This window comes from Haliaeetus albicilla, chromosome 14 (assembly GCF_947461875.1).
Source record: "Haliaeetus albicilla chromosome 14, bHalAlb1.1, whole genome shotgun sequence".
NCBI classification, from domain to species: Eukaryota; Metazoa; Chordata; class Aves; order Accipitriformes; family Accipitridae; genus Haliaeetus; species Haliaeetus albicilla.
Window position 1 is genome coordinate 25,688,981 of NC_091496.1, and position 13,182 is coordinate 25,702,162.

The window sequence follows — 13,182 nt, forward strand, 5'->3', positions numbered from 1 at the left end:
CTGAACTCCTGAAGTCCTCCCTAGCTCTGAACAATTATATTAATTAGAGAGCAGTTATTCACAGATGAGCAGAAAACCAAGCTCAATCAAAAGAAACTTCTAAAACACTTTTCATTTTTATCATTCTAGATCTCTTTGCCTTCACAGTGCTTCAAAGATTCATACTCAGTCTCATAAATGCTATCATTAAACATTAACAACAGTGTAAACTCTAGTGTGGGAGGATGTGTATGAGGTTGAATTCCTGTTCCTACACCCAGATACGTGCCCCAAATTGGGCAACTAGAGGAGCTTTCCTCACATCTTTCCAGCCATTGTGTTCTCCTAGTAATGTAACTCCAGCTCAACCTATTGTTGCTCTCCTTTTCATACTAATTCACATCTAAGGTGTCAGGCAAATCACTGTACAACTGAACTGAAATCTTAGGTATTATATGTGTTTATTCATATTTGTTTTACTTGTAGCAACTACTAGATCTAGTGCTGAGCCAGTACAAAGAGCAAGAAGATGGTCCTTGACCTTTTGAGCTTGTAAGATAAGTGTAAAAGAAGAGACAAAGAATAGGTAAAGGGCCAGACAGCACCATAATCAGGTATTCAGATAGCAGTCAGTAGGCTATGACTACTGCATACATTTTCTCTGACAGTTCTGATTTGCAGATTGAGATAATTATTGTCAACATACAATTTGCTATCAACATTTATAATCTCTTCAGTTCCTGTTTTAAGCCCCAGTGCTCATTTTTCCACAAGAAAAAAAACATCCCTCTTGATCTGTCCCATCACATAAAATGGCCTGACTTCTCCCACCCTCTTCTGCAGTATATAGAAAGAAACCGGAAAAGGGAAACAGGTTTTGTGAAAAGGATATTTTGATATATAAAGATCTGCATAAAGAAGAGAAATAAAGATAGGATTAGACATTTGACATGAACATGGATGACAGTTTCAACACTATGGTTTTGAAAATCCTGCTTTCTGGTTGTAGAATTGTGATGAAATATATTCCTCCTGGATGCTCTAATATTTAGAATGAACCTACCAAACCTTTTAATCTGCCTAAAATCCCACAGACAAAAGCACTGCCCTTGATTATGATTTACCATGTCACCTCCCTCTTTGAATTGACTGGCTTATCTTTGCCCACCATATCAAGCACCAATGTTTAGCCCTCTAACTTTGGAATCCAAACAGTTCTGCTTCAGCCTGTGTCCCAGGTTTTCTATCTTACGATGATTATTGCCACAGTTTCACTAACTGAAAGCTTTACTGTTCCTTTCTTTCATTATCTTTCTTCCAATTTTGTGTCTAATTCAGTCCAAGCTCCCCTTCCCCAGCCCCTTTTTAGCCCTGTCAGACAGACTCTTACCTTCTTTTCCTTCAAGAGACCCACTGCTTCCTAAGGATTGTTATTTGTTAGGAGTAATTTATTTGCATTCCCAAACTTATATTTGGATAAATATGATGTAAGTGACAATCACCCCTTTCCTTGGAATCATCAGTGGGTTTTTTCCATTGTGTTTGTTGGTCTTCTAGAATAAACACTTTTCATTCATAAATTATCTAGCAGCGTTTGTCTCGAACACTGATAAACAGACCGTCACCATAAATAGCTTTCCTGGTAAAAGGATTTTCATGCATGAAAACTGCAGTCTGTCCACTGCGTGATACAGAGGGACTGTCTTCTCACAAGCAAACAACAGCTCTCTGATGGGTAAAGTTTTGGCTGACCAAAGTAAGGATTAATTAACCTGGAGCTCTCAAATACATGGTAACTGTAACACGTACTTACGCTAGACTTACTTTTTATATCCAAAACATTGTGCAATGCTGTATTTCATACAATTATAGCATTTAGAACTCAGACTCTAACCTCACCAAAACTGACTCTACACCAGCTTTGGCCCATGTATCCTAATTTATAGCACTGGATGAACAAAAAACAGTTAAATTCACTATTAATTTGTATAGCAAAAGAATATAGAGACAATACCTGCACAAACCCACATATCATATAGTCATCAAACAAAGGCAGACTAGGGCGGTCCTCTCGATAAATTGTGATTTTGTAGCTGCTCACAAGCTGAGGGCTGGGCTGTGAATCATCTGTTACGAGAATGATTACTTTGTTCAATCCAAGGCCAAGGGGGTAGTTAGCAATGCTGCAAGGCAAAACAGGAAAGCAGGGGAATAAATGCGAAAGCAACAAAGACTTATGCTGCTTTATCTATGGCAGCTAAACCTTACTCGCTCCTTGAGGCTTCTAACATTTTCTTTCTCTTACAAAATATATATGATTTTAAATAAAAAACAGGGTAAAATAAGATTTACAATTCTTTCAGGAAGACAAAATACTGAATAGTGAAACTTAGTGAAAACTGCTTCAGTGGCAGTGGCAAAGATTCTGAAATGAAATCTGTGAATGAAGCCACTAGGGACAATAATTCCTGGCAGGTCCAAGTTCACGGAGAAGTCAGCAGGGAGACAAACAAGATCAGAGCTGTCAGCTAGCTGCTGAAATCATCCACTAGCCAAATGTGATGGAGTCCCAGACAAAGTGCTCAGAGTGACAGATGAGCAAAGCTGGACTGTGCTCTTCTTCCCTTGGCTGGGAAATGAGAAATGTTGAAAGACACACAACCTGCACATCCAGGGCTTTTTCTTTTCAGTGTAAAGGACATATTGCTATTCTTTTTTTCTTTTACAAGGAAGAAATCTCTTAAGTTTTTTGCATGTATCCATGTTGACTGCCAAGGTGCTTAACATTAAAACATTAAAAAGTTGGGTGGAAGAATTTTATGGGAGCTTCTTTTGAAATGATAAATCAAGACTAATTTCTTATTGAAAATATAGGAAGCATATTAGCCATTAGATCAGTAACAACTGTACAGACTGTCTGGTTATTAGCAGACATTCTAGGTCAGAGCATCTGCTTCACAGTCAGTCAAAAGATGGTGTGTTTCATAGGCGCTTCATGCCATGAAGAAAAGCTAGCTCTGTAATGGTTGAGGATCCTTCCTCCCAAGCAAATCATTGTCCCTGCTCTCCCTTTTATCCACTCACTAATGGCCAGTATGTAAATAGTCCGGTTCTCTGGTTCTGAGGTACGTGACCCAGATAAATAAACACTTTTTGTCCCTCCCAACATCCAAAACCAGGTCATACCCAAAATGCCTATTGGGATTGTCCCTGGCACATGCTGCTGTCTGTGAGAGAGCTGGTTGGGAAAGCCAAAACTGTGCCAGGGATCATAGTAGTAATCAAACATCATGAATGATTGTGGGTCAATGCTCAAACCTGATGTTTAGTGATGACTTTGCTCTCTCCCTTATCCTCCAGCTTTATGCTTCTCTGTAAGATCAGATAAGCTGGGACTTTTGCTGATAACAAGACAACCCACTTAGTGGATGAGGGAAAGGCTGTAGATGTTGTCTACCTAGGCTTTAGTAAAGCCTTTGACACCATTTCCCACAGCATTCTTCTGGAGAAACTAGCTGCTTATGACTTGGATGGGCATGTGCTTTGCTGGGTAAAAAAATGGCTGGATGGCCAGGCCCAAAGAGTGTTGGTGAATGGAGTTAAATCCATTTGGCAGCCAGTCACAAGTGGTGTTCCCCAGGGCTCAGTATTGGGGTCAGTTTTGTTTAAGCTCTTTATCAATGATCTGGATGAGGGGATCAAGCAGGAATGTTGATCTGCTGGAGGGTAGGCTCTACAGAGGGATCTGGACAGGCTAGATTGATGGGCTGAGGCCAACTGTATGAGGTTCAACAAGGCTCAGCGCTGGGTCCTGCAACTTGGGTCACAACAACCCCATGCAACGCTACAGGCTTGGGGAAGAGTGGCTGGAAAGCTGCCCGGCAGAAAAGGACCTGGGGGTGTTGGTTGACAGCCGGCTGAATATGAGCCAGCAGTGTGCCCAGGTGGCCAAGAAGGCCAACGGCATCCTGGCCTGCATCAGCAATAGTGTGGCCAGCAGGAGCAGGGAAGTGATCATCCCCCTGTACTCAGCACTGGTGAGACTGCACCTCAAATACTGTGTTCAGTTTTGGGCCCCGCACTACAGGAAAGACATGGAGGTGCTGGAGTGTGTCCAGAGAAGGGCAACAAAGCTGGTGAAGAGTCTAGAGCACAAGTCTTATGAGGAGTGTCTGACGGAACTGGGGCTGTTTAGCCTGGAGAAAAGGAGGCTGAGGGGAGACCTTATCGCTCTCTACAACTACCTGAAAGGAGGCTGTAGTGAGGTGGGTGCCAGTCTCTTCTCCCAAGTATGAAGTGATAGGACAAGAGGAAATGGCCTCAAGTTGTGCCAGGGGATGTTTAGATTGGATATTAGGAAAAATTTCTTCACCAAAAGGGTTGTCAAGCAGTGGAACAGGATGCCCAGGGAAGTGGTGGAGTCACCATCCCTGGAGGTATGTAAAAGACATGTAGATGTGGTGCTTAGGGATGAGGTTTAGTGGTGGGCTTGGCAGTGTTAGGTTAACGGTTGGACTCCATGATCTTAAGGGCCTTTTCCAACCTAAGTGATTCTATGATTTTATGACAATCCCTTATAACATAATTCTGACTAATATGGATCATTCTGAATGAGTAAACTTGAATTTATTTCTTTGTTTGTTTGCAGCTGCTCTACTCTGACCCATGTAAGCAGACTGCTGGCTGAGGGACCAAGCCCAGCGCGACATTAGCTTAGGCCACGGTGCAGAATCAAGGCCTGGATACGAAAGCTCAAATTCTTTGCTGTCTACTGTGTGCAGTGTAACGATGTTCTGTTCCCACCCAGCTTTGATGCTGTCAGTGACTGGAGAAGCTGGGGGAGATGCTAGCAACTGTGCACTCTGTAAAGCTAGGGTTAATTATGGCTTGAGAACATATTACCATTGCTTTCAGGACGCTGACAAATAAATACAAATTTCTGAGTGTTGGAACTCTCTCTGTCTTTCCTGTGACTAATATATAGGCATTCTGTGCTTTTGGAAACATAAAACAATTCTGTAATATTCTGACATATTTCCAAAGTTAAGGACACTTGTAGTTTTTATCTCATATTTTTTCACTCATACCTTGGCCCTTTCTTCTCATCAAGGTGTACTCGGCATTGACAGTTAGACGGTTCTGCTCCTATCTTCACTGTCACCATGTCGAACGGGACTTCTGCGTAGTATTCTTTGATCTTTGGGTTAAACTGAGGATTCAAGTCCAGCTGTGGACTGGTGAAGATCTGCCTGATATGAGATAGGGTATCTTTATCTGTTCCAAGAAGGCATCAAAGAAAAAACTGTGAAATGTATGAACATTTTTAACTAACATGCAACTTCTGGCAGATTGATAACATGTACAGTGGCAAGATTTTTAATGCCTGGTCACTCTGAGACTGATAATCCTGCTACAAGGTCTTAATGGAGTTTGTATTGGCACTTGAGAGACATTTTTAGACCCTGAAGGGATTTTAATCATTCAGTGCCCAATGACTCTAGTCAGAGTCACAAAATTCAAAGTCTGAGTAAGCCTTTGAAAATGCAAGGATTAGGTCTGGGAGATCCTGTCTCCAGTTACTTAACTGAAACTTAAAGAAGAGTTAGGCCAAAATTCATAACCTACTTAGGTACCAGCCCGTGTACAGGGTTTATGTACATGTGTAATTGCCAATAAAAATCAAAATAAGTTAGACATACTCTTACTGTTCATAAGAACAAGTCACATGGAGATATCTAGACCCATGGGGTCATTTGCAGTACAGCTGGAAGAATGTTTTATTAAAATTCCTAAATCAACAAATTCCAGCTCCTTCCCTGTGTATGAAATCTCTGCAACCAAATCCTATTTGCTCAAATGTATCCTTTATTTTGTAGTGTTTGCCAAATGACTCATGAGAATAATTATTTGCTGGCAACCCACTTATGACAAATATTTTAATCCAACCTATTGGACTTAGATTTACAGTATAATTACATATTCAAAACTTGCTTTCCACATATAATCTCTCGTATGTGTTTAAAACTAGGTACTTCAGAAAACACTCCAGCCAGGAAACTCTTTTAATATAATATCTGAAAAATCTTGTGGCTTAAAACATGGCTTAAAAGGGTCATAAAGGATGCAAGCAGTTCTATGTGGGCCTTTTCTACCTCAAAATATCTGCCTTGAGAAACAAACCAGGGCAATTTCAGCACTCTCTTGCATGGATTAAAATATAAAGAAGTTATTCCAGTGGAAGAGCAGAATTTGGGCTAGATTTGTAGGGGAGTAGAGGCTTATAAGTTGACACACAGAAGGTATTTAAAAAAATCCTACAGATGAGTATAAACAGCTCTCCAGATCCTGTATGCCTTACCTAGAAAGACTGTCTCACGACTAGCTTAAAAATGAGGAATAATTCAAAATAAAATTAATTGAGCTATTTTCAAAATCAAATATCACTCAATCGGAATAGTGATGCCAGTCAGCCAAGCCAGGATCACTTCTGATCTCTGACTGACACAGAGGAGTTCCTGGAGGGACCATGAGATCAGTAAGAGGTGAAATGAGGCTCAATGGGTAGAAATGCCTTTCCACCACAGAGCAATTGTTTCACATTTATAAAGCGACCCCTCAGATAATGTGTCAATGAGGAAGGCAGCAGAAAGCATTGCTCCCACCAAAACCAAATATACTTTAAACCTTTACATATCTTTAAATTTACTTTAAATATTCATACAAGCAGATATCTTAGAAAAACTCTTCATCTCTTAAGAAGCTACTTAAAACACCAGCATTGAGCTGAAGTCTGGCCTTGTACAAGGCTGATTAAACTCCATACAAGTTTAAAGGTTATTCCACAAGAACAAATGTATGCTAAAGTTCTTGGAAATAAGGGGCAAAAGTCTACTGAAGCGCTGCAAGGGATCAATGAGTGCTGGAATACTCATATTAATATGCATGCATAGCAATGTTTAACTTTGTGCTTGAGGCTTATTTAACATAATAGCCCAATTATTGAGTGATTCATAAACATTGTTGCTACTTAAAAATCCTTTTTTTTTTTTTTTACATAACAGCCCCCAGGCACTCCATTCACTGAAAGGTTATGCAGAAAAACCCAAGAAATTTGTCCAAGTAATCACTCTTCTTCCTCCTTAGTGGTCTAGAAAGACCTTGACTTACCATAACTGCATTGTCTTTCCTTAGTCTTACTGGAATAATGCAATGCTGAAAGATAAACAGAAACAATTAATAATTTTCTGCTCTAAGCCTGATTTGCAATCCTATAGGAGAAGAAACTCTCATTGTTCATTATAAAAAATACAGTGTCTTTTTATTCTTTTCAGTGTGAGACCTTTTCTTTAGGCTCGTGAACACTGCTCATGGGCCCAGCAGAACAACTTACACGGATAAGGAAGAAACTGGTCTTTTATATGTAGTAAGCTAAGACCTTCCCCCTGGAATGCAAAACAATGTAATCTAAATCATACATGTTATCAGAAGTAGTACAAATAGGAAAAACATAGCATATATAAAAGATCTTACTCTGACCCCTTACCTTCATGATTCTTCCTGAAGCCAGAAGGAACATTTTGCTTAGGACTTGCATTTTCTTGAGAATTCCTGTCAATTCAATAGCAGACATATTTCTGTGTGAATGGAAGGAACAGAAACCATGGAACATTTTTCAAAAATTTCCATATGGCAACCCAGGGCACATGGTATTTTAATACTCTCCATGGAAAGATGAACCTTCTGGATTCTTGTTCCCAGCATTAGCAATATTACCTGAATGAACGTGACAGAAAACATGCATTCCACAAAAAATGGTAGCATTTGGCATGAAAAAAGGAAACCAGAAATAAATTTCAAAACATGGTTGAATTGCTGGGAAAAGGAAGAGTGGATATAGCTAAGAATAAAATTACCTGAACCATATATCTTAACTGTTTGTATGATGCTTTTTTTGTATATATTTGAGGTTAAAGTTAGTCTTTGCTCAAAAAGAATTAAATATAAATGAAGGCCCGTGTCAACGGGAACATCTGTACCGAAGTTAACATGAACTCATACAGTGGAACATCTGTGTGTTTTGATTTGTTTGCTAATTTAAAATAAATCACATGATCAACATCCATAGTATATATATAAATCCTCAGTGAAAAAAGACAAGTCAATCGCAACAATTCATTAACATGTTAGTGGTGCCCATACTGATAACTCCACAGATTTTTTTCTTTCATATAGCATTTTGGGAGCATAGTAGAAGAAAGGCAGTAGGCATCTCTCCAATCCACGTACTGGACCTCTGGCTGATAAGACATTTTCAGAGGTCCGCTAGCGTTTCTTGAATCTTTCACGTGTTTTCCTCCCGGTGTTTTCTGTAGAAATTATCATAAAGCAGCTTCTTCCCAGATACTGCTGCCCATTCAGTTTGGATTTTGAAAGACACAAAGTCACTGTCTGTGCCAAGGAAGGGAGGTGGCAATATTGTTCTGTGCAATCAGCCATCACTAACGTTTCAACAGGAGCTGCTGAAAGCAATATTGAGGTCAATCATAGTGAAAGGTAAACTGTCCAATAATAAAACAGAGATTTCTGCGTTATCTCAATGAGATAAGGAAAGAAGCAGCTGGCAGATCTGTGTGTCTCTGCGTGTTCATGAAAATGTAGTTCTGAGATTTCAGTGTCTAGACACCACCCTAATTTCATGCACATTCATAACTTACTTCAAAGGAAGTACTTAACAAACTATTAGAGTTTGTTTTCCAAGTTATAAGTCATTTTGCACCCCTCTTTCTGCTTGCCAAGGAGGTAATGGCTAACACCTGTCAAATACTTTTTTTCTCTCCGCTGTTCCTTTTTGATTGCCCAGACCCAAACCCTATTGTAAGGTGAAAACAGGATGTCTTAACTCTGCAAAATGCCAGACTTCGGTTTAACCAGAGGACACCTCAGGAGTGTGGCAGCCACAACCATTGCAAGGCGCCAGCTCCCAAAGGAAGGGCATGACCTGTACATGTCAATGTAAAGTGATTGTAATTATCATCAGACAACATTATGAGACATATAATAACTCTAATTACAGCAGGGTATCAAAATGTAACATTTAGTAATGATATTACAGAAAGATAATCAGATTACAGTGTGGCCAGCAGGACAAGGGAAGGGATTGTCCCCCTGTACTCGGCACTGGTGAGACTGCATCTCAAATACTGTGTTCAGTTTTGGGCCCCGCACTACAGGAAAGACATGGAGGTGCTGGAGTGTGTCCAGAGAAGGGCAACAAAGCTGGTGAAGAGTCTAGAGCACAAGTCTTATGAGGAGTGTCTGAGGGAACTGGGGCTGTTTAGCCTGGAGAAAAGGAGGCTGAGGGGAGACCTTATCGCTCTCTACAACTACCTGAAAGGAGGCTGTAGTGAGGTGGGTGCCAGTCTCTTCTCCCAAGTATGAAGTGATAGGACAAGAGGAAATGGCCTCAAGTTGTGCCAGGGGATGTTTAGATTGGATATTAGGAAAAATTTCTTCACCAAAAGGGTTGTCAAGCAGTGGAACAGGATGCCCAGGGAAGTGGTTGAGTCACCATCCCTGGAGGTATTTAAAAGACATGTAGATGTGGCACTTATGCACATGGTTTAGTGGTGGACTTGGCAATGTTAGGTTAACGGTTGGACTCGATGACCTTAAAGGTCCTTTCCAACCTAAATGTTTCTATGATTTATCTCTGCTGAAGACTGGGCTTTTTAATCATCAGCACCATTAAGTTTTCCTTTGTCCAAGCTCCTTGCAGTCAGCAAACTGAGGAATGATGCAGTTATGAAGCTCTTCTTCAGGCAGGGAGCGGCTGAGATCCTGGACTCTGCAGAGTCCTTTCCTTCACACGCTGTTACTCAAGAAGGGACCTTCATCTGTATGAGTGGCCTCTTATTTACTTAGTATCTTGGAGAAGGTATCAAGCACAGATGTGTGCCTTGTCTACACAGTTTGCAATTAGTTCTAATGAAACTAATGAAAGTATGTCAGGTACCCTAGGTGAGTGCATGCTTGTGAATGTACCTTCTGAAAGATCCCTGCTGTGTACATCACAAACTATTGACAGTGAACCTGTGCTTTAGGAACCTCTCTGATTCAGCAAACGAGAAAACTAAAGGATTGACAGCAGCAATACTAATGTAGGTCTGATGGTCTAAGCAATCAGAGATATAAGCAATGAAGGATGTGTAGAAATAATAATACCTTTCATAAGATTAAAATATAAAAAGGAAAAGATCTAGTCACTTCTGGGGCCTCCAGTGAATGTGTTAGTTGTGGATGGTGCAATTTTTAATGGGTTATAAAGTAAAAATTGTGACCATATTTTAGTATTCAGTAGAGATGAATTTTATTTCTTTAGATTATGTTTTGTAGGTCTTTCTTGAAAATGAGGAGACACTGGAGGTAATTTTGTGAGACATGATCCCTAGCAATTCTTTTCTGTTTGATGAACCAGCAGCGTGAGCTCTCTGTTTTGTAGTGTTTGCTTGGCTTCAGTCACAGAGTTTCTATGAGGGCATTTGGTTCACCAATGAAAGCATCTTGTGCTGATCTTCAAAAGAGAAACAGAGAATTGCAGACTCAAGAGTGGGATTGATTTCCCGGCACTTAATCCCAACTGCCTCTCTCCTTTCCTCCTTCCCTCTGTCTCTCATTCCTCCCATTGCAGATCAGTGATCTTATCCAGGCATCCTTGCTGTTGTCTTCTTCTGCCCTATAATCCGAAACATGTTTGTTTCTCAAACTGCCCAGGTGATGAACATGACCAAGTTAAACTCCAAAAAATTATTTTCAACACAAATTCAGTTTGAGGGCTGCTGCTTCTATTTTGACCTAAAAAAGAGCTTGCATATGGGAACCTAGTAACACTTTCCCAAATATATCAGTTGATTTCATAAAAGCATTTGCAACTTTATTGACCTGCTTAGGCTTTTGTCTTATGCAAATACAGAAGGATTAGCTTTTCTTACTAACCTGATTCTCCCATACTACCCTGCTGTCTGATACAGCCAAACATACTTGCCATGATAGTTCATAGCCCCTATACTAAAAGACAGTAATGTTGTACATCTTAGTCATATCACAAGTTGAAACTGCTTAGAGTTGAAAAACAGTGCACAAACAAGCATAAAATTTATTTCAGTGCACATATTAGGTAGCACCACTCCATCACTTTCAAAGAACTTTGTCATATGTTATACCAATACATCTGAGATGGTCATTCTCACCTAGGCTGTAACGATTTCATTATAGTTTGAGAAGAGTTTCTAGAGTTCTTCTTGCTTCTCCTGTGGAAGGAATTCATAGAGTTCACTAATACCATTTAAAGTTTTAATACTAGTCATGTAGATGAAATGGGTTAAGAAAAGTAGATGAGGAAACTTCTTTAAATCCTGTCTCCATCCTATGAATTCATGATCAGTGAACAGAGTAACTGCAGTAGACCTAAGTCAGAAGTCATTATTTTTCCCATAAGTATTATTGCCTTGTTGGACAGTCAGCTATGCAAATCACTGGATTTTGTAAATGGAAATACCAAGTTTGCATAGTCAGAGAAATAAGAACTGTTAAATAAATCAACTGAACAACGTGGCCTTAGCTGAAGAAATTCAGGGGAAGTGTTCTGATATACAAACTCATCAAAGCTGGGAATCTCAAAAAAGATTAATCAAAGCTCAAAGAGAATGCATACCTGAGTTATTTGGGGAGTAAGCTCTACTAAGCTCTTTCTTCCTTGCAATTAAGTATAATTACATGCATATCTGACACATGCATCACCATCACATGCATTTAGCTATAGGAGTGGAAGATTGCGATTTAGCAATGTCAAAACACATGTTTTTTTATACAGTGAATGAAAAGAATGGCATTATTAGCTTAGCCATTGCAGAAAAACACAGTGCAAAGAAGCAGACTGGCCTATGCCCTGGAGAAAGGTCATGGTACTTCTACGTATTTATACACATACAATAATGTTCAGCTTGAAGAAAGAAAAGAGGCCAAGGGGCTTGCTCAAAGTGAGTGAGTGGCACAGCTTAGATTAGAACAGAAAGCTGCTAAAGGTTGGTATGCTTTGATATGCAAACCTAAATATTTTGGCAAAAGGGCAAGGGCTTATACATGAATGCAAGCAGCTGCATCTTTCAGTTACTCTTCATGGAGTGGCCGGCAGTAACAACAATAATACTTAGCACATTCATGGAACTGTGTATTTTCAAACTAATAAACAGTTACCTAGCACGGTGGTAAAGCATAAGCTCCACTTTATAGATAAGCAACCAAAGTTACAGTTGACTATTGACTTGCTGAAAGCCACACCCAATTCAATGAGGAACAAAATTAAAACTTAAGAAATCTTACACACCCCTTATATAGTCACTATGGCATTCTCCAAGTAACATGTACAAAATCATGTCATTCGCACATTAACTTGAGACTCAGTGGAATGGAGAACACACATTGTCTAATGTGCCTCTGTTCCCAAGCCCTTGTTTGCAAAATCATATATGCCTGTAGTTAGTAAAGAAGTATGGCATACATGTATATGAAATGTCATTAGCCAAGAGAGAATGAGCACAGAAAACACATTTTTACAAATCTTATACTAAACATATAGCATACCACAACTTTTATCCTTCCCTCCATTCATTCCTTACTCTCTCTTTTTTTTCCTCCCTTTCTCCCTCTCTCCCTCTTTCTTTCCTTCCTTCCTCCCTCCCTCCTTACGAAAGTGAAAATTTCTTGCCAGAAGCTCAGTGGATCTAACCTTGTCATGACCACATTCTTCCAGCTTTTCAAAAAGAGTTAAAATGAGGTTCTCAGAGTATTATGCTCTTTGACCTGTCTCTTGTTGGACAGAAAATCTAGAGCCACTCAAAACTATCAGTCGCTTTTGGAAAAATCTTCACCTGAAATTTTATATTTTCTTTACAGTTTTGCTTTTAATTGGTGAACAAATTAAAAGACATCCTTAACCCTGGTAAGCACTCCTAATTTTGAGTTTACAGTTGTTCAGAAACAACATATCTAATTTACTTCATATTTCTTAGAAAAAAATTTACTGTAGCTCCAATTAATTTTTTAACCCAAAGTCCTCCATATTAGAAAGAGAAGCAAAGGGACAAAACTGTCCTATGTAGAAACCTAGCTACATCTCTAATGGCAGAATGGCTGACAATGCTCCAT

General features: G+C 39.6%; 1 protein-coding gene and 1 pseudogene across 6 annotated transcripts in view; one reads left to right on the top strand and one right to left on the bottom strand.

Annotated features, from left to right (window-relative positions):
- Positions 1-13,182, bottom strand: part of CPED1 (cadherin like and PC-esterase domain containing 1) — a 163,352-nt gene that overhangs the window by 75,461 nt on the left and 74,709 nt on the right. For 5 of the 6 annotated variants that reach the window (XM_069802042.1, XM_069802043.1, XM_069802040.1 and 2 more), the window contains 5 exons: positions 11,226-11,285; positions 7,523-7,587; positions 7,147-7,191; positions 5,067-5,253; positions 1,994-2,162 (listed from right to left, as the gene is read on the bottom strand). In XM_069802042.1, coding sequence (XP_069658143.1) covers positions 1,994-2,162; positions 5,067-5,253; positions 7,147-7,191; positions 7,523-7,587; positions 11,226-11,285 — 526 coding nt within the window. The remainder of the gene's footprint in view (positions 1-1,993; positions 2,163-5,066; positions 5,254-7,146; positions 7,192-7,522; positions 7,588-11,225; positions 11,286-13,182) is intronic. The other variant, XM_069802041.1, reaches the window with a different exon arrangement.
- On the top strand, positions 8,888-9,727 carry LOC138689021 (uncharacterized; annotated as a pseudogene).